The sequence below is a fragment of the Idiotropiscis lumnitzeri genome, chromosome 1 (assembly GCF_059441095.1).
Source record: "Idiotropiscis lumnitzeri isolate Australia: NSW breed Sydney's pygmy pipehorse chromosome 1, RoL_Ilum_1.0, whole genome shotgun sequence".
NCBI lineage: Eukaryota > Metazoa > Chordata > Actinopteri > Syngnathiformes > Syngnathidae > Idiotropiscis > Idiotropiscis lumnitzeri.
The window spans coordinates 19,127,581-19,148,564 of record NC_142391.1 but is presented as its reverse complement, the minus strand read 5'-3'; the positions used below and the strand labels follow the sequence as shown (position 1 = coordinate 19,148,564).

At 39.8% G+C, this 20,984-nt stretch overlaps 2 protein-coding genes and 1 long non-coding RNA gene across 4 annotated transcripts in view; all 3 read left to right on the top strand.

Annotated features, from left to right (window-relative positions):
- The first annotated feature begins 1,784 nt into the window (after positions 1–1,784).
- Positions 1,785–4,937, top strand: LOC148343515 (uncharacterized). The gene is made up of 4 exons (XR_015846605.1): positions 1,785–1,951; positions 2,375–2,501; positions 4,593–4,726; positions 4,796–4,937. It is a non-coding gene; the product is annotated as an uncharacterized LOC148343515 (long non-coding RNA).
- Positions 4,938–4,940: 3 nt separating this feature from the next.
- LOC148343514 (protein tyrosine phosphatase type IVA 2-like) lies at positions 4,941–10,453 on the top strand. The gene is made up of 5 exons (XM_088315940.1): positions 4,941–5,138; positions 5,216–5,308; positions 5,717–5,847; positions 7,065–7,139; positions 7,282–10,453. Exons 1-5 carry the CDS (start codon positions 5,043–5,045, stop codon positions 7,391–7,393), a joined length of 507 nt encoding a protein of 168 aa, XP_088172066.1. The 5' UTR covers positions 4,941–5,042; the 3' UTR covers positions 7,394–10,453.
- Positions 10,454–11,532: 1,079 nt separating this feature from the next.
- LOC148343513 (apoptosis-stimulating of p53 protein 1-like) overlaps positions 11,533–20,984 on the top strand; it is a 33,868-nt gene continuing 24,416 nt past the window's right edge. For both annotated transcript variants that reach the window (XM_088311793.1, XM_088311714.1), the window contains exons 1-4: positions 11,533–11,694; positions 16,180–16,327; positions 17,785–17,892; positions 20,706–20,767. In XM_088311793.1, the coding sequence (XP_088167919.1) occupies positions 11,686–11,694; positions 16,180–16,327; positions 17,785–17,892; positions 20,706–20,767 (327 nt within the window). In that variant the 5' untranslated portion in view covers positions 11,533–11,685. The remainder of the gene's footprint in view (positions 11,695–16,179; positions 16,328–17,784; positions 17,893–20,705; positions 20,768–20,984) is intronic.

The following is a 20,984-nucleotide window of genomic DNA, read 5'->3' as shown; positions in this document are numbered from 1 at the left end:
CCCTAATCTCACTTGAGAAGTGGTCTATATCTAATGTAATTTGCTTATTTCTTCCTACCTACTGACAGTACCTTAAAATGTTATTTACCTAGGAAGTCGTACAGTTTTTTTCAGCCAAATTCTCTTACTTCAAAAAAAAAACCTCTTAGTGCTCTTCAACTTGTTTGTGTTTTTGTGTTGCTACCAGCCCTGTAAATGATGGGCAACCAGTCAAGCTTGTACCCCGCCTCTCACTGATCATCACCCATGAACCCTAATGGTCCTGCCACAGTGAAAGCAAAAAGGAGAAATTGATAGAAACGGAAAATAAGAAATTGTATCGCCCTAGAGCAAGGATGGCCAACTCCGGTCCTCGGGGGTCCCTACTCAGCAGATACCTCCCTCCTCCAACACACCTGATTCAAATGATCAGCAAGCTCTGAGAAGCTTGATAACAATATTGATCATTTGAAGCTGGTGTGTTGGAAGTGAGAGACATCTGAAACATGCTAAAAGACCGGACTTGGGCGCCCCTGCCGTAGAGGTATAGTGACAAAATCAAAATACTCTTTACTCTCCTGGCTGCTCAGCAAAATATGGCCAAGCCAACAAAAAGTCAGAGGTGAGCGGTCAGAGCCTTCAAGGCCCACTCTGCATAATCACGAATCAAGAAATCATGATCGTATTCTTCACATTGATGTCATATTATATCCTAGCGTGGAATTTTTAGGTGAGGGTTTTTATCCTTCAGAAAATTGGTCTTACTGCATAGCAGCTGGATCATAAATGGAGCTGGTATAAACCAATAAAATAGCATTTTTTTCTTTTTTTTTTTTTTAATTCCTTGATTGTGTTGGATAAAATGTGCAAGTTTTCTCAGCATCTCTGTTTAATTCGGGGGTAGTATTTACGACTTTTTAATACTGAAATTACTAAATGACATGCATTTGCATTTTGGTGGCGATCGGTCGCCATTTTAGACAACAGAACTTACAAAGCGAGCAATTTTACCTCACTTGCCTCCCTCCAGTGACGAAGATGCTGAAACAGAAAAAAAGGCTGATCTCCAAAAGCTGGCGTGCCAATTTGTCGTAAATCTCGTCACAAAAAAAAAGAAAAAAAATTCAATCACGACAGAGACTTTTAGGGGGGCGGGGTGCATTTTAGTGTAATTTTATCATTTTTACATCCAAACCTATTATATAAGCGCCAATGTTAATGTCAATCAAGCGTCCCTTTAAGTTGTCCAGAGTTGGGCTTTCACTGCTCATCGTGAATAGGCCTAATAATTTTTTGGTGGATTTGGAAGGACATGCAGAACATAGTTCCTGAATAATATCGACATTTGAATCACATTTATTCTGGGGAAAAAATGGACAAAATTAGTTCTTGCACTTAATGTTGATTTGCTGTTCAACAGTTTTGTACCGTCCTTGAATAATAATTTTTAAAGGGCACTTAACGCTTTAAGAAATAAAAAAAAAACACACCAGAGGTGGTTGTTTTTTTTGATTATTCAAACCCTTCAAGGCTGGATATTTCTATACAGGCTTTAAGTATGAATTTTATGTTACTCTGAGGGTACATTGGTTTAATGAAAAATATTTATTACATTTAAAATGGCATTGTTGTTATGCGTCTGGCGCTGATGAAAAATTCAATTCCCTATCCCTGATCTTAGTATTTAAGCACGAAGTGTGAGGACTTGCGCCACCACTTCTGTTATCACTGCATGTATGCGTCTTTCTACTATCCATCCGGTAGGTGGCGGTAATGCACCTTTTTGCCACCCGACAGATAAATTACAACAGAAGGCGAAGAAGAAAAACGAGGAGGTTGTCGGTGCTTTTTTTTTTTTTTTTTACGGTAATCGAGATCTTGGTTGCATTGCGTTCTTTTTTTTTGGAACCTGATTGTGTTGACCTGCTTTTCGGAACCTGCCTTACCAGAACCTATTTGGACCGAATTAGCTGTAAATACAGTTTATTTACGCGTTCCCCTTTTGTGTTGCATGCAATGTTTTTCTACGGGGTGTCATTGTGTAACGGCACGTCTGACGCTTAGTAAAGGTTACATTGCAAATGAGTTCATTTGAGTGCAGTAATAACTAATTTAATAGCAATATTTATTCCACATATTATTCTGTTTATTGACTCTATCTTGAAACTGAACCATCTATCTGAAATCTCCAGTGTTTTCTTTTTTCAATGTCACCTGTCAGCTACTGATGCGTCGATGTTCGTAAACGTAATCTAAATCTGCTAGAAACAACATCCTAATATTTAACTTTCAGGTATTTAACACTGTGAGAAAGCATATTGCCGTTTATTAAGAGGTCACTTGGATTTCTCGTTGCCGCAAGCTCCCTAATTGAATGTTTTCTATTACACCACAGCTTAGCATCAAGCTAGCAGGCCGAGAGCAGAAGCAAAAAGCATCTTCATCAATGGTGTGTCTACATCCAGAAGCCGTCACATTGTCCTGTGTGCGCTCAATGAACTGTCTCCTCAGCGCACATCTCAGTGAGTAATTAACAGTTTTATTGCAATTAATTAAATTGTCAATTGTCAAACCTCAGAAATTTGCTTTCTTTCCCCACGAGAGCTTGATGGCACAAGAACTATATTTCAGGAATCCAAGTGTCCCACCAACAATACAATCACTAGTATTTTTTTAAACCACAACCTCAAAAGGATTTTTCATCCGGTGGAGGCTTGTTCCGCTTGCAGCTTCAATATCCACATTTATTTCTTTAATCTCTGCATAATACTTGGATCGTTTCAGTATGCCCGCATCTCTTTTATTCCTTCATCACTCCTCCACCTCATTTTTACTCACAACAGTCAACGTCAAGTGTCCGCACGTAAATGAGAAATTTTATGACAGTTACAAAATATTCAAAACATTGCAGTAAATGTGACATACAGCATTCAACAGAAACAAATATAACAATACTGACATTTTGCCTTATTGTTGAACACATCGTTCCTTAAAATTAATGGTGTAATGGGACCATATAAATTAACAAGGCTCATTGCGTCTGGGCTCCAGACGGTCCCTAAATGGTGGCATTTTGTGCAAAAATTTGAGACTGTGCAAGAAGATTTTTCTTCTACTTGGACCTATGCGAGCAATGTTACATATGGTTCAGGACCAAAACAATCTTTAAACGACATCTAAGTTCTTCATTTTGGTTTGCACAAAACGTCTTTTGCCCAAGTGTGCTTATGCCTTTGAAAATAAAGTTGTTTAATCTCTCCGACATTGTATCTCAATTAGGGCTGAACGATTTCAGGAAAAAAATGTATTGCGATTTTTCTGACAGATATTGCTATTTTGATTTACTTTGCGATTTTCTTCATAATGTAAATGGCATTCTACCATTAAAAACAATAAAAGCTACTATTGTAATAATGCAAGGACACTAAAGAGATTTTGTGAAGGGGCAGTTTAAGTTTTTGAAAACTACTTTCTGTCAAATATAATTTTGTAGTAATGTGTAATTGTGTATATGAAAATGCTTTTTTTTAAACCCCAAAATGTTTTCCATTCCATGTACATTTTCCTTGTACATAAATGTCTAATTTTATGTCATTTAATCATTGTCCCTGAGTTGAGCTAAATTGATTAAAATATATCATTTTGAGACTTATTATTGTGTAGATCTCGAAACTCAGTAGTCTGTGGTGCAAATATAATCGATGAGATGATAAATATTTAATATACATTTGACATTGAAACTCTTTGACATGATGACGTCAGCCGTTTCCGCGTTCCGGTCGGAGAGCGTCTGCTAAATTGCCAATGTAGCCGTCGTCTTATTTTATGTCTAGGTACGTATTGATTGAAATACAACGTTTTTGTTCAGAGCTGTTGGCTCGCCGCCCTAACACGGTTCGAACCAGACTTCTTTGAAAATTTGACTGTACACCTAAGCACTTAATTTGGGTTTTCCGCAAATCTGTATTTCACTTTAGCGATTAGCGCGCTTAGCGACCCCTCCTTCGCCTCCTCGTTTAAAACGCTACTTGTTAGTGGGATCATTTATTTGTCATCACGCAGCTCGTTGCAGGTGTTGTGCACGGATTTGCACGTAGAACAAATTAAGTCTGTACTGCTGTGGTGCAAGATAGCTTGGCGCCTAGCACTCAAGCAGCGGCGAAAGAAATTACGACCGGGACTAGTACGGACAGCTCGACGCTTTTTTTTTTTTTTTAATCTAGTGCTGCGTGACTTGCTTTGTGAACCTGGGGCACAAACCGCAGCTTTGACGATCTTGAAATCGCGTTGTCTGTGATAGAGATTTCGGTTCCAAAACAATAAATTGTCCAGCCCTAATCTCAACGAATTCCTTTCGATAAACTCAAGGGGTCAACATCAGCTAAAATGTTTTTCATCTGCCCATTCCAAATGTATTTATTTGCTGGGTCCTGATCAAAATACATTTAGTTAGCCTAGTATTCGGCATATTAATTAGTCTATTCCATAGATGTACAATATCACCGTGTCTCTCTTGACATGGTTTCTCAGCCCATATTGGCAGTTCAGGCGCATTTTCATGTTCCCCTAAAAATCGGTAAATCAACCTTCTCATGTATTGTTTCTTTTGTCAGGCTGCTCATGTATGGCAGTTGCAAGGCGTGAAAGGGAGTTCTGCCAAGCCCAGCACCTTCTCCTCATTGTAGACAAGTGAACCACAGATACCAGAAAGACGAAAACACTGCCATTCACACACACATCCTCACAGGTACGTCTGCGTGATAAATAATTGTAGGAATACAAGATCGAAATATAACACACGGTGTTTTCGTTGCAGGTCGTCCTGGCATCCTGTTAAACCACATGAAGAAATCTTGGGGAACAGCTGAGGCTTTGTTTATTTGTGGTCTCAACATCATCTCTACTTTGCCTCTCATCACTTGATTTGAGTCACTTCTCTGGATGGGTTGACATTTTTCATTTTCCCATCTCACCCATTCTGAGATTTCCCTCAACTATTCATCCTGCGGTTCAGAAAACCTCTACTATTCTCCATTAAGTAGCGCACTTTTCTGGGTGTGAAAATGAACCGACTTGCACCAGTGGAAATCTCTTATGACTGTTTAAGGTTCCTCATCACGCACAACCCCACGAATGCACAACTTGGAAGGTTTATAGAGGTAGGGCACTTTTTTTTCATATTACTTGTTTTGACGAGTTTGTTGTGATAAACTGAAATCTATTTGTTGATCCAAAGGATCTGAAGGCATATGAAGTTAACACTCTGGTAAGAGTGTGTGCTGCTACTTATGACAAGGCGCCAGTGGAACAAGAAGGCATTCGAGTCCTGGTGAGTGATGCGTCTAGACTAGATTTTCTCAAAATGAACATCTATTTATTTATTTTTAACTCAAACCCAGACCCAAGAAGTGTGGTTCCTCTTTAGGACCCATACGTTGAAAGCCTATACTGATTTAAAGTGAGCTTTTAAGCTCTCCAATGCAACATCCTGCATTTGAAAGTTACATTCTGGGCACACTGGTCTCGTCACCTGACACTTGAACCAGGTATGAGTTGCCAGTCTCTTTAAATTCCTGGTGGAATTGCAAATGTTCAATGTTCACCGAACTGATGGTGTCATCACTAACACTTTGATGGACATGCCTGGAACGCCTTCCCATGGAGACGTCGAGGATACGATCACTACAGAACATAAAACTGTATACATGGGTGTTTCCCCAAATTATCTTTGTTTCAGGATATGCCATTCGAAGATGGCTCTGCGCCTCCCGATCAAGTGGTTGAAGGTTGGTTGAGTCTTTTGCAGACGAAGTTTCGTGACGAGCCGGGCAGCTGCGTGGCTGTGCATTGCGTTGCTGGACTCGGAAGGTATGTTTGCCCTGGATCACAGGTGTCAATTTCCGGTCCTCGATTCTGATTCAAATGATCAAGATCTTTATCAGGCTCTTGCAAAGTTTGTTGATGCCATGATTATTTGAAACAGGTGTGTTGGATAGGGATGGGTTACCAAAGATGGTGCTTTTTTTGGGTATGGGTCGGTCCCAAGCAGCAATACGCGAAATAAAACGATACCCTGTGTGTTATTCTAAGTAGAGAGTTGTCGATTTGCCAACGTAATGACAACCCCCCTCACACAGGCCTTCCCATGCGCTAAAACTACAGCGCTGGAAGCGAGCAAGTTTTGCCCACCGTCACGACAAATAAATCGACTTTATGAAGTAAATTGTAGCGACGGTGAAACCTCGCAATCCCGAGCAGGCTTTGGTTCAGCATGGAGAGGTGGATTGTTCGCGTTGTCCGCCTCTACCCCCAAAATAAAACGCTTTTGTGACTGACCAATCAAAAGGCCCAGTGTTTACAGATGGCGCATTTACGGATTACTGTACGCACGTGTTTCCGCATGCAAATCAATGTACACATTTGCAGATTTTTGTCACATATTTGTGACTTCTATCACGCATTTGCGGATTCATGTTACACATTTGTGACTGTGGTTGCAGATACGGATTTTATTTTACACATTTGTGTAAGTATGTCAAGTAGGTGCGGCTGGGACTGTTGCATCAATGCACACATCAAAATTACATTAAAAAAACTTTAGAGTTGGACGGCAAGATGGACTTTTTAAAATAATACTACTTCCAGCACGTCCGCAACCCCTGCGAGGATGAGTGTCTCCGATAACAGATGGATGGATCATGTTGTAATACGACATCACGCAGCACTACATTGGCACAGGAACGCCTCACAGGTGCAAGATGGCTCATCTCCGATTGTGAGCAAGCATCTTAGATGAACATATCCATTTTTATTGTTATTTCGAAACAACATAAGAGAGGCAGAAGGTGCAACATAAGGTTCATACATCCTAAGTTAGTCAAAAATGAATTTTGAGTAATTTCTCCAATACTGTTAATAGAACGGCGCTTATCAATATTGCATTTAAAAAAAAAAGAATTTTTTTAATTCAGCCACGCGGCCAGTTTAGTACCAGAGCTTGTTAATCATCCCTCTTCATGAAGTATGGTACGCACATTCGCAAGTGTATACTGTTTATACCTTTGTTATTGACTGTATGTCTCCAGAGCTCCAGTGCTGGTAGCCCTTGCTCTGATCGAGTGTGGGATGGTGTATGAAGATGCCGTTCACTTCATAAGACTGTGAGTACCTGAGCACCTAATGCCACATTTTTTTTGTAGCATGTACAAGGCAACCATTATTCTAACAGGTGGCCACAGGTACCTTTTTCAGAGAGCGATGCTCGTTGTGAGCTTGAGTTTGAAGAATCATGATGTTTTTCAGGAAACGTCGTGGAGCATTCAACTCAAAGCAGCTGCTTTTCCTGGAAAACTACAAACCAAAACTGTGCTTGCGCTCCAAAGATGCTAACGGACAGAGTTGCACAATACAGTAGGACTCAACAAGCACAGCTGCCCCTCTAAATCTTCAGTTTCATTACTCATTCAAGCAATTGTTGACTATGTGATTTCGTAAATATGTTTGAGATGTCTGTTAAGTGTATGGGACTAAAAATGGTTTTCTAAGAAGCACAAGTACAAATAATGATATTCCAATCATTACTTTGGTGAAAATGAAAAGGAAAAAAAGCTGCAGAAAACTTGATACTCTTTTAATGAGTATTTGACCCAGTGCGTGCGTGATGTGACTGGCCCAAAACCGATTCTGAAGATGGCGATGACAAGCTGTCCATAAGTATTGGTCAATTTTTTTTTTTTGATTTGTTTAATTAAAGAAAAAAATTAAATGAAGACGAAAAACCATAATGAGCACATTTCACAGGCAGAAAGTCAGAAATGTGACTCGATGACGTAATTTATGCCTTCTTCCTGATTTCAATGTTGTGCTGGCCCCCGTCCCCAACATTTTCAAAGCGTAATGCTAAGTCCATGATATCTGTTCATTGCCACATGGATATTTTATTGTTCAATACAATGTATTAAAATTTGTAAAAATCATATCCCATACACTTGAAACATCTGATTATGATTATATAAGGATCAATTTCAATTTATCGTGACTAGAAGACTTTGTGTCTCTCATCAATGTCGAATCAAGTTGCCCCCTTCGAAGTAGTCCGTCTGCTCTCGAAATGGCCACTTTTCCCACCCTTCTCTGCGACACGTTCATGTACTGCTGAAAGGATTCTTCAAGGATCCTCCACAGCTCTGTCCTCACAGCCATTTTGATGTTGTCCACATCTTCAAAATGCCTCCCCTTGATGACAGAGCAGAGTCAGTTCAAATGGGAGCGGCATGGAACTTTCGGAAGTTTACGCCATTGCGAGCACCTGCGTTGTCGTGGTGAAGCAGCAACAAATTGTCCCCGCGCATCAAATGAAGCAAACGCCGCGGTATTTCCTTGTCGCCGCGCCGCTTGATCGTCTGACCCTGTAGCAAGAAATGGCAGAGGATGGTGGCCATCGCGTTGACGAACGGAATCAACATGAATTTGACTGTCTTGGGCCATGGCAACATTGGACTCTTACACTAAAGGTTATGGTGGCATTTGGCCTCCTGAGCTGTACTCGGAGATCTCTCCCGAGCTAGTATTTTCTCTTTGATTTCATCATCTGACACAGAGGGTTTGAATATAAATGCACTTGGAGAAAAGTCAATGGCTTCAGAGAGCTCAGGTCACAGTTAAACAGGGTGAGCCAAAAAGTAGGTAGACACTTGACATTATAATCTGACTTTTGTGGTCCGAGTTGGGAGTAAATCGAGAAAAATAGTCCATTATCCTTGTGTACCACCCTTTAAGATTGGTCCATTTTTTTTTTTTTATTCCAATGTTGACTTTTTTTCCCCCCTTATCTTTAAGGGAGATAATATTTAAAAACCCCGTTCAATTTAAGAAGAGAAATGAAAAATTCCCATCCCTTCCCATCTGGTGTTTGCAAATGGTTGTTGTTCTGATAATGTCATTGATAAATCCGATGAGTTTTGCATCCAAATAAAAATACTGGAGTTTGTTTCATCAAACGTCTGTTTTTGGTTGGTGCGCAGCAAAAATTAATTTTGGCCCAATGAAGTCAAACTCAAGTCTGTCTTTCCACGTAGTCAACGTTGAGGTGAATCTTTTGTTGTTTCATGGGTTGTTCTGATCTTCTACTCTTTGACTTGAGTCCGAGATGTAGCACGGATAACATCTTCATTTTCAAATGTATGTTCCGACTCTTTGTCCCCATGTTACGGTACGATTTCTTTGTAGAAGAACCTTGGATTGCAATGGTTTGCCAGTGATCGCCACGTTTTAAGGGAGAGTGGGATTTAATATTTTTAATCAACGGTGCCATTGAAAAGTGTTTGCCAGTTTCCTAATTCGATTAGTTGTATATTATTTCTTCGTTAATCGCAAGTGTTGAAAATAATCAAACCAATACACACATGGCCAGATAGATTTGGCATTTCCCCACAGTAAGAAATAAGAACTGACTGGTGATTTAGAAACATTTTTTTGGTATTTAATTGGTTGCCTTTGTGAGACATTCTAATTGAATCCTGAAACATAATAAAAATGCAAAAAAAAATGAGGTGGGTAAAAACTTTGTCATTGGCACGGTATGGAAACTGTTTTGTAGATTTTTTTTTTACTATTGAAAACAAACACCTTTTTAAATTTCATTTTCTCTGTAGGGCTGGGCTATACATCTGAAAATGTATAAAATAAAAGTATTTCATATCAGTCAATGGATTATTTTAGATTTTTTTAAAACCTCTTTAAGATGTTGTTATGAGTACTTTTTGTGCACATTATAATATATGCTAGTGTGCAAAAGGAGAACATGCTTTTTTTTCTCTCTGTACTTCAATAAAGTGTAATTACTCATCCATTCCAGTAGTTGGCTGTGGCGTTCTCATTGCCCATTGTGCGCGGCGAGTATTAACGCTATGGTGTAGGTTTGTTTTGGAACAAAAGTGATATTATTTAATGTTGCGGCGGAGAGTGGGTGGTGGTGGGGAAGCAAATGGTTTTCTTCTTGCTTTTGTAACAGAAAATAATTGAGAAGCACTGGTTTAACTGCTGCATTGTGTTTTGTGGAAATGGCTGCGCTCTGCCTCCAACACACAATGCTGAGGTCGGGGTTGGCTGTGTGATTTTAAAAAATATATATATATTCAACATTCTATCACAGGCCGTTTCTATTGTTATTGATCACATGCCTATCGCAATACATAATTATCGCCCAGCCCAAATGGCTGAAGTACACAAACATCGTTCTTAATGTTCCAAACCTGCCAATATACCTAAATTCTTTCATCACTGGCAGTCTCTTGCACTCTGTGTTCTATCATTAATGTTCCTGCTGTTACTTTTTTTCCCTCTTTGTACCCATTATTTTACTTATGTCACTGTGTTTCTTTGCAAAATTTCTCATGGCGGTAAATGTGATAAGTAGTCTTGTGTGTCAGCTGTTTGTACAAATCATTAAAGACTAGAGGAACGAGTTATCATTTCTATAGTTTTACTGTATGTGTTATTTCATATATATATATATATATATCCAGAAATGACGCACTGCAAAATGGCCAAAGCATCATTAAAACGTGGGCCGCTTGACACATAGTCGAGTGTGTGTGTGAGGGGGTGTGTGTGAGAACGAGAGAGAGACTGATTGCCTCCGGGTGCTTGTATAATTGAGCACAGCAGTACCATCACATGGAACCAATGGTCAGTTCAAGGTTGATTGAATATAGCGACTGACCTGACAACACAAAGAGTCGCTGTGAATATACATGTTGAAAAATTAAGCCTAAAATCGTGCTTACGATTGAACCTCAGCTTTTCAAGACAGATGGAGGAGTACTTCTAAAATGATTTTCTGTCGAGGATCCTAAAATACAGAAATCAGATTTGAGAGAGTTGAACGTCACCAGCATTGTTGTTGGGTCTTGTGGACAGTAGAGGGCGCCAACATCTCATACACACTTGCTGGTTAAAGTACAAGGTTTTTGGTCGGAATATCATCCAGGACGTGTTTTATTGTGATTTGGATAGATAATAAAACAGAACACGGAAATTAAACACGCTCAATGCAGCCAGACAGTGTTTGGAGACTTATGGTGAACACATCATATAACCTAATTCTAATCGCGATGTTTTGAGGATATGATGACGTGCATAAAGAATAATCCATAATCCACCAACAGGGGGGCTGTCCTATAAATCAAACTCCACGTCCGAAGAATAATATGTCTGTTTTAATTTAATGTTTTTTTTTTACATGTTTACATTTTGAACCAATTAGCAGTATACCGTAATTTTGGGACGAAGGAGGCGAAAGATGTGACGGACACGGTACGGGTGACCCACTTCTGACTGAGATCGATCGAAGCCACGAACCGATGAGAAAAGAATAAAATAATGTTATTTTCTTCGACTGCTATTATTCATGGTTGTTTTCTTTGTTTTTAAATACCATGTGATGTTCCCCTGGGTGGAACGATCATGCCTAACGGAAAGGGGGAAAGGAAGGAAGGAAGGGAGCGAGCGAGTCAGGTCGGGGGAGGGGTTGACGGGAAAGAGGGAGCAGGAGTTTGGGGTTTTCAATGCATCTCGATTTCTGCTGTACTTGAGGAAGAAGTCTGGGACTGTATCGGGAGAACCGGAGGGACACCCTTGAAAGAAGCAGCGAAGAGAAGGAGAACGTTCTTTTTCGAAGGGGGGCAAGCGCTATCACCAGCAGGAATGTTGCCGGTGAGTTTTTCAATGATGGGATGAACCACATATTTGATGTAACCTTGTAATGAAATATCCCAATATTTGTGTTGAAGCCCAAGTTGGAGGAAATTGGAAGACAGAAGCGTATACGTCAAACGTACTTTTCTCTCAAATAATCATTGATATCCTACAGGATATATAAAACATACAAACATAGCTTGTACTTTCAACCCATCAGTCAGTAAATATATATACACGCACACACACACATATATATATATATATATATATATTTATTTTTGAATATTTTAATTTTTTTAATTATTTGACATGTTTTATTATTCTCCTCCAAATTAATTTGCATATCTTGCAAAGCCAAATTCAAACACTGTACCATTAGCTGTATATTCAGAACATATCAACCTGCTTAAGTCACCACTGGGCCTTGCAAACACTGCTGGATTGTGCTGCTAACAACTAAATGTGCTGTATACATTTTGAGAATGGTTTCTGAGAAAAATTCCTGTTACGATAACTCCATTTAGATTGTATTCAAGGTTAAAAGATTGTTGCTGAGTTGCTGTTGGTGGTATTAGATCAGGGAATTCAGACCAGGGTTTGCTATGAATTAAATGGCAAGACCAGTTGGCAGCAGGAGTTCTGGTGTTTTGAAAGGCTGGTGCCTCAACTCTCCACAACGCAGGGTCCTGGAACGCTGTCAGAATTAAGCAAGAATTTACTGCTGGAGTCTATCTCTGGATCCAGAGCCTTCCAGACCTCATCTCACAGTTGTACGGTGACATAAAGATTAGGCTCCTCTCTTGCAGTCATAGAGAAGCTTCTGTGTACACGTGGGCTTTTCAAGCATGTGCTCAAAGAGTTCATCTGGATGGGGTGGCCCATTTTCACTCCAAAACTCTATGTATTTGATCAAGAAAATTATATTAGCTTGTGTTTTCAATTTGATTCATTTGCTTTGGAGAGATCAGTAAATAACAAATTATTTTCAAAACACCCCTTTCTATTGCGCAATATAACCACGCCCCCCTCCCTCTTCCCATGTCAGGAGTCAGCGGGGAAAGCGGACACAATTTGTCATTAAAATTATTGAACATACATACATACATACTAATTTCCAAAAACTGTGATCAATCGACACCAAAATGTACATGGACATCTCTACTCAAACCCACGTCAATCTCTGAAAATATCACAAGGATTAGCCTCTCCATAGCTGATTTATAAGAGAATAAGGAAATAAGCAGCTTACATGCTGTTTCTCCCATGCCAGATTTGCTTCCTTTGCTATTAAGTTCCCAAGATATAATAAAAATGGGTTCCAGAGGCTTTTTGTAAGATCAATTGTTCATAGGTCATTCTATATTAAATTTCAACCTGGAAGGCTTAGCTTGACTTACTCTTTTTGACTTGAGTGGTGTGTAAATGTGCAAATGTACAGCCCAGTCAAGTGTCTCTTTAACCTGTCGAACATCATAGACGTTAAATTGAAGTAGCAAACAAGCAGCAGTTCTCTTATGATGCCTTCGGCCCTTGAGCAATTCCGCTGGTGACAAGCCTACTGATGAAAGTGGAGTGGCCCTGGAGTCCAGTCGCCCCAGGCGCTTGTCTGGTGTTTTTACTCCAAAGCTTCATGACTTTGAATCGTACGCTTTGCTTTACCATTGGAGTTTGTCGCGTGAGGTGACGATGTTTAGTGCACGGTGCTGTACTGTACCTCTTACAAGTCTTTGAACTCCTCCATTTAGTATTTCAGGATCCCAAGGGTCACTGATGGTGTAGTGGTACACTTGCCTGACTTGTGTGCGGGTGGTGTGAGATCCATTCCCGCTCAGTGGTGGAGTCTGTGTGTATCCGGCGATTGACTGGTCAGGTCAGGCTGAAGTGTGCCTGGCTCCTGCGACGCGGTACAGGACAAGAGGAGTATTGCAGGCAATTTCTGAAGAATGGAACAGATTCTATGTCTAATCAATTTCACCTTCAAGACCTCCACAAGTATGAGGACCTGGCGCAGTTACCAAAGCAAGGTGAAAGAGTCCAAGAGGGAATACTTGTCCAGTCGTATTCAGGCTTGACATGATAACTATCGATTCAGCACTTAAACCCCATCATCTGATTTACAAAGACTTGTCCCCTGAAATGTGCAATCGATTTTTGCCGTTTTTTTATGGACAAAGTTGCTACAGCCAGGGCTCTTGTTTCGACTGCTACGTTTGACCCCTCTGTCCACGTTCCCCAGTGTTGGATTCCTTTGAGGCGATCTCCTTGTCATCTTTGGAGGATTTGGTTTGCCATATTAAGCCGTCCGGCTCACCATATAACGCTGTCCCTCGTCAGTTCTTTAAGGAAATATATAATATATAATAATGGTGTTTCAAAGTAGTGTTTTTAGAGTTTTTTGTTTATTTTTGTAAAGCACCATCAACCAGTCCACTTAATGACCAAGGCATTAAATGTTCTGTTGTCTCCTGTGTTGGCATGCATGTACTGTATGCTATTTACATACATAACTTGAGGCTCGTAAGGTTTTAGTCTGCTTGATATGAATGATTTTTACACCGTTGACTTGACCACTTGACCTTGAACAGCTTCCACACTTTTGTACCAGTACAGTCACCTTACAATGGAATCCACTCTTTAGTTACATGGGCAGTGTTGTAGTTTTCCCCGCAAAAGCAGGTATTCCTAATTTTCACCCTTTTTATTTATTTGTATTTTTTAAGTAGTCCAGAAAAACTCTCTATTTTAGAAACAGTGACATCTAAGAAAAAATAAATGTCATATGTACTTGCAGACCATATTGCGCAAAATTGCGCTTTTTCAAATTGAGATTATATTGCAAATGCAATTGATGATTTAACCAGAGTGTAATCAGCATAGCAATGAAAACTATTTTTTTATTTACATATAATATCACCAAGCGGAGGTATATAGAGGCTAAACAATAGAGGGCCAAGTATTGATCCCTGCGGCACTCCACGTGAAACATAATTCACATCATGAATTACATGGTGCGGCCTCTCTGAGCAGTAAAAACTAAACCGAGAAAGTGCTGAGTCCGAATATCAACACACGTTTCAAGACTTTCTAATTGTACGTTATGTCAAAGGCAGTGCTCATATTGAGCAACAATCGTATTGATTGGTCCCTTTAGAAAGGGTTTGTGGAATCCAAAAGAAATCTGTTAAATTCTATCAACAGTTGATGCGTGTCAGTCTGAGAAAGCTAAAAAATAACAATAATAATTATTAGCCTGGTCTGACTCGGTACCACATCGATGGACAGCGCACGCTCATGCTGGTACCAGTTGTATCAGCATGCACGGCACAAATTCCTCTCCCTCTCACATGCTCACTGAGCTGCGTGTGCCATCACCTCAATAAACAACATTGCATCACAGCAACTTTTCTGACTTTTTGGATTATTTATTTCAAAGTGGCAGGAAGGTTATTATGAACAGTAACTGGTGGGAGGAACTATCATGGTAATAAAATTGGCACTACACGGTTCAAGTCGCACATTTGAGATTTTTTTGGGGGGGTCTGATGTGACACATTCTCAGGCAATTTGGATCTACCCTAGCCTCTTATTGAAATATGAGAAGAGGTTTGCTGATACAGAAGCCATCGCCACTCTGTTTCTTTTTCGGGTCATATGCATTGTTTACATTTTACTATTGATTAAATGTGTCTGTTGTCCACATCCATTTCTATTTCATGCTGTATTTCAACGTTCAGTATTTCCATTTTAGACTACACGCTGATGCTTCTCGTCAAGATAAGAATCCTGTATTTGTATTAGTACTAATTTGTTTCAGAATGGCTAAACAGTTTTCATTTCAAGAACTAGTTTAACAGTGGTTCAATTTGAAAATGAAATATTAACATGAAAGTTAATATAATAAGTTAATAAGTTCCCTTATGGGGCTGTTTGCTAAATGATGTTCTCTTAAGGATTTGCGTGCGTGTATGCGTGTGTGTGGGTGTTTGTGTATCTAATCCAAGATTTAGAGAATGTATCCCTGCTCAGTCTGTCTGCATGCAACCAGATCACATAATCTGGATAGGTGTGTAGAATACTCGGGATTAGCGTATAGTAATCATGTCAATGTGTGTTGTGAGGTTGTGGGATATGCAACGGTGGACAATGTATGTGTGTAGTGGAGGGAAAAAAAAACACCATTGTGGCTCTGATATCTGTCCATCACTATCCCAGACAGTCTAAATTCGTCATTCAACTGCTGACTGACATTCTGACGTCTCACCATCAGTCACGTTGCATGTACTGACTTGTTACAATGTGCATATTAGATGATATGTCCTAAATACTATTTTAGTAGTATATATTAGTTTAATATTTTAGTAGTATTTTAATAGTATATATATATATATATATATATATATATGTGTGTATAGGTGTGTGTGTGTGTGTGTGTGTGATTTAAGGGTTGTCAGATTGAGATTCAAGACAAATAATAACCTGTGCTTGTTTCTATGCTTGCAGGTGATCCTTACAGTTTACCTGAACGACACGCAACAGATGCTGACTGAGGTCCCGGTTACGCCTGCCACCAGAGTTGTAGATGTGGTGGAATACTGCAAAGAGGCAGGCGAAGGAGAGTGTCACTTAGCTGAAAAGTGGAATGGACATGGTGAGTCTGTCAATGAAATCCTGCTTCATTGTTGCCCGGTTTCCTTTCGCCAGCACAGTTGCCCTTAATGTCAGCCCTCAATTTTCAAAAATAACATGGAGCAAGCAGCCTTATAGCAGAATTGAATCTTTGACACACATCTCATGGAATTACACGCAGGAACAACAATATGTGCCATTTCTCCTGCCAATCTGCCATTTGTGGTCAATTATCCTGCTGTGTGATTACTCCACAATGTGCGTCTATTCATACGATATATTGTAAGAAGGGCCACATTAAAATCATTTATTATTGAATTTTTGTAAGATTTGGTGGATGCTCTGCATGCATTGTGCAGATTTTTAAACATTTCATGTGGCATCTGCAAAAGAATCCCCACCCACCGTTATTCTGGCTTGATACAGTATTAGTGTATATTGTAGCGTGGACAGTGGGCTGCTAGCAAACAAAGCCAAGCTCATGAAAACATAACCTCATTTTATGCCTTGTCAACCTAAACGGACCAGTGCAGACACTGGGAACGAACCACTGTGGCCTACATTCATTCAATCCAAGGGTGTTTGAGCGGTGATCCACATCTCATCAAAGAATGGCCAGGCTATAAAAGGTTGGAATCCGATCATGTTTTTCAAAGGTTGACCATGTCAAGCAGTATGCAATAAATGGAAAAAAAATAATTATGTGTTGTGACAAGAGGTCATGTCTCAGGGCTATAACGTCATGGCTGGCGTGTTTTTTGTGTGTGTGTGTGTTGATGCTATCTTCCATTGTGCATGGTCCTACTTTTAGCAGCTAGCGTTTTTAACTGAAATAATACAGCACTTACATTTTTTTTTCATTTCTTTTCATTCATCATTATAGTTGTTCTTTACCATTTTCATATAACCCTAATCATTTTCTCATCTTTTACTGATTATAAACTTTTACTTATACTTATTATAATCCCTCAAAGGGGGAATTAATCTCACATGTCACTGGAAAAAAATGTGTTGCGCTTATTCAGAATGAAGGTGATGCACAAACAGTGCTACAATATCTGAGCATGGGGCTGGCGTGAGTCTTTTGCTCAAGGCCACGTTGACTGAAGCCACTAAACTAGCATCTATCCAAAAACTTGAATATCCATTATCTGTACCGCTTCTCCTCACAAGGGTCCGTGGGGGGTGCTGGATCCTATCCCAGCTATCTTTGGGCAGTAGGCGGGGTACACCCTGAACTGGTTGAAAGCAAATCGCAGGGCACACATAGAAAAACAACTATGACAGTTGTGGTATATTGCTTTGGCTAATCAGATCAAAAGTCATGTATAGGAATGAAATCATGCCGGAATGACGTAAAAGTCTGCATGCAAACCCGGGTAAGGAGAATCGATTGTAGAATCAGTGATGGGATCCAAGTCATTCAATTCTTATCGTCATCCTAATTGATACATTGGTTTTCCTTCTGTCTCCTGTTAGAACGAGTTCTTCCTCATCAGTTGTTACTCCTGGACCTCCTACAGCAGTGGGGTGCAAAGAGGCCAGAGGTCAGCTTCTACCTACGACACTGTCCCTCCTTGCCACAAGGTAAAGTACATGTACTACGCTTTGGCCACAGTGGTGGAGCGAGACTTTTAGCCTTGGGGGGTCCAGGGAGTGGCCACGGCTATCTCAGGAGGTCCGCAAAACTATTTTGGAACCAGTCATGAATGAATGAAGTTTATGTTTCTACGTCGTGTTATGAAATGTTTGAAATTTTGGTTTTAGACTTCTTCTGGTCCGAATCGTTGATCAGGCCTACGCTTTAATAAAACAAGTTTTGAAATGTTAAATTAGTGGAGGTTTATTTCGCTAATGGTTGCCGCATTCATTAGTAAACATTCTAAGGATCAAAAAAAAATCCCGGAAAATCTGAAAATAAACAAAAGTCGAGCATATTTCTGGGGGGGGATCAGTGTTAGTTAGTTAGCCACGGCATGTTTTTATCAATATGTCAGCAGATTTTATTTGATTCAGATCTGTTATTGTGATTATTTTTCCTTGTTGCACTTGATTTGTATTGTTGTTATTATTAGGCGAGATTATACTCAATCACTAGAAGAAAACTACCCAGTGAGTTCACAGCGAGTGTTTATGGGGTTTAGAGGTGAGGTCAGGGGCTCAGTCAGTAATTAACCCGATAAGACGATTAGAATTATATAACGTGCGTGGTGCAAGACTGAATAAGAGGAGAGGTCTGCTTAAGAAATATTGATGACTTTATTGTAATGTAATTCGAGGGGGTGGGTCGTATAATTTCAACTGTATCATGGGTTGTGATTGTCCCAACCCAAATAAACCAGTAAATTGTCCATAGAGGGCCATTTTATTCCTGGGGTTAAAACAGGTACATGAATCTTCCATAGGAGTACCGTCAGGAAATAAAATGCGCTGAGACTGACCGTCACATAGAGCAATTTTTGTGCCATTATGGTGGCCAGCGAAACCATTTAAGAAAAAGATCAAGGGCCAGTGTCTTATCTTACTTGCGCTAGATGCAGAGGTGATTCAACATATATAGTAACGATGAACACAATATCAGGAGCATTTCTAATAAAATGTTGTCACCCAGCAGATACGCCAGTGGCTATAATGAAGTATAAAGTTCTTCCACCGCAACTGGAGCAGTAAACCGAAATATACTAATAGTAATTAGTTGAGCACTATCCATGAAGGACTGATTATTTAATTGACTGCCTTTGTCGGAAAAGTGTATTTTTAGTTAAAAAGCAATTTTTTTTTCATCAACATAGTCTACCAACAATTTATGAAGAAATAACATCAATTCCAGTAATAATTGTTTGTGCTTCATAGGTGTTGTGTTTTTAAGTCTCATTGATTATTTTCTCTTGAAAGTGGCCACTTTCACATTCTTTCCATACACATGTATGTCAGTGAATTAAATATAAAACAAGTGCAAATTCTGCATGTGACATATAAGTAAAGAGTATGGCAAAATAAGTCATTTTTCACGCATCATTTTTAGTTTTAAAGACATATCTTTTTCACATATGAATGTATACCATGATATATCGTTTTCTGCATATATATATATATATATATATATATATATATATATATATACATATGTGTATGTACCCTACATTATGCTAACTAGCTAGCTTTGTTGCGCAAGCCAATTCATTGTCACCATTTCACTGTGTACTGGCTGTCAGTGGGAATCCAGGTTTGCCTAAATTATTTCACATTTTGCATGCCAGTGCTAATTAGCTCTCTTGCTGTCTATCAACTGTAAACGCCTATAGACTCACACAGAACAGACGCCCGCACGATTGTATATGAAGGCCTCAGACGAATAGTGCGTACTACTGGTATTATGAAATCTGCCTGGCAACGCGAGCTGCCTGAATTCTGATTGGATAGAAATTCTAACCCAAAAATTCAACACTAGGATATAATATATCATCAATGTGAAGAATATGATCATGATTTCTTTAATATGTTAAGCCAGCAAAGAAGACCACCACTGGTTGCTCCCCTAAACAGTGGGTTCACATTAATTGTTGTAGCATTGCATTCTTCTGCCTGCCCGTGAAGGGTATGGAGTACCGACTGGTCAGTCTTTAGTTATCTTCCTCACAATTGTTTTCTTCTCCATCCTGTGTTCTCGGGTCTAACAATTAAGGAACTTGGTCCTCTTTACAGACAAGCTCCCATAAAGCTTTGTTTTGTGTGTTTTTATGTGCCCATATACATTTTAACATCTATGACCTATACTTTAATTAAACATTAAAGCGAACCGACTGCGGTTGTATTTTGGCTTGTTCAACCGGAAACGTAACGCATCTCTCGGTCCAGTATTCAACTGGGGCTGCAGCAAATATTTGGCCCTCACACCTGTAACCGAGTGCATCTGCTCCACAAACTTGTCGTAACTGCTGCTACTTGACTTCTCGACCGGGTTCCCTGGTTCCCTGGTAATGGTGCACTTCGCCTCTCATACAAGAAAAAAAAAAAGATAAAATAAAGCACTCGTCTCTCATTTGTCTGGCAAAACGTCAGTCAAATTAAAACCAATTCAAGCCAGACATTTTCCTGAATTTATAAAACCCTCTCCCGGAAACGGTGGAACAAAAAAATAAAAAAGTGGCCATATCCGGGAAAAAGAGGACGTTTGGTCAACCAAGACAAGATTTTTCCACCGCATTTTTGACCTATTAATTTTTACCCTGCGATTGGCTGGTGATCATTCCAGGAGGTGGCGTGCTTCTCAATCAAAATCAGCTACTATCTTGGCTCTGACTCACCGGTGACCCTAATTTACGGACGATGGAAGGATGGCTGGGTGACCAATTGGCAACAAGGCCAAATAATGTCAATCTTTCTGCTCCTTTATACAGGAGGTCAGCAGCCTTTGGAGACAACTTGGACCACAGAAGAAACCGAGGGCACTAATACCAGCGTAAGCGTGCGTCACTTCAACACAGTATGCACATTAAGGACGCAATCGTAGCGATTGGGTTAATGGCGAAGTGGCATTTTGTTTGTCATTTCTTTCAAGTCAGGTCGTTGTCATATTAGCCGTTATTTTGGTTGCCTCAGACCAAATGTTTCCTTTACACATGCTGGTTAGGTTGTCATTGACCACGTTTGTGTACAACGGTGTTGGTTAGTCTGCC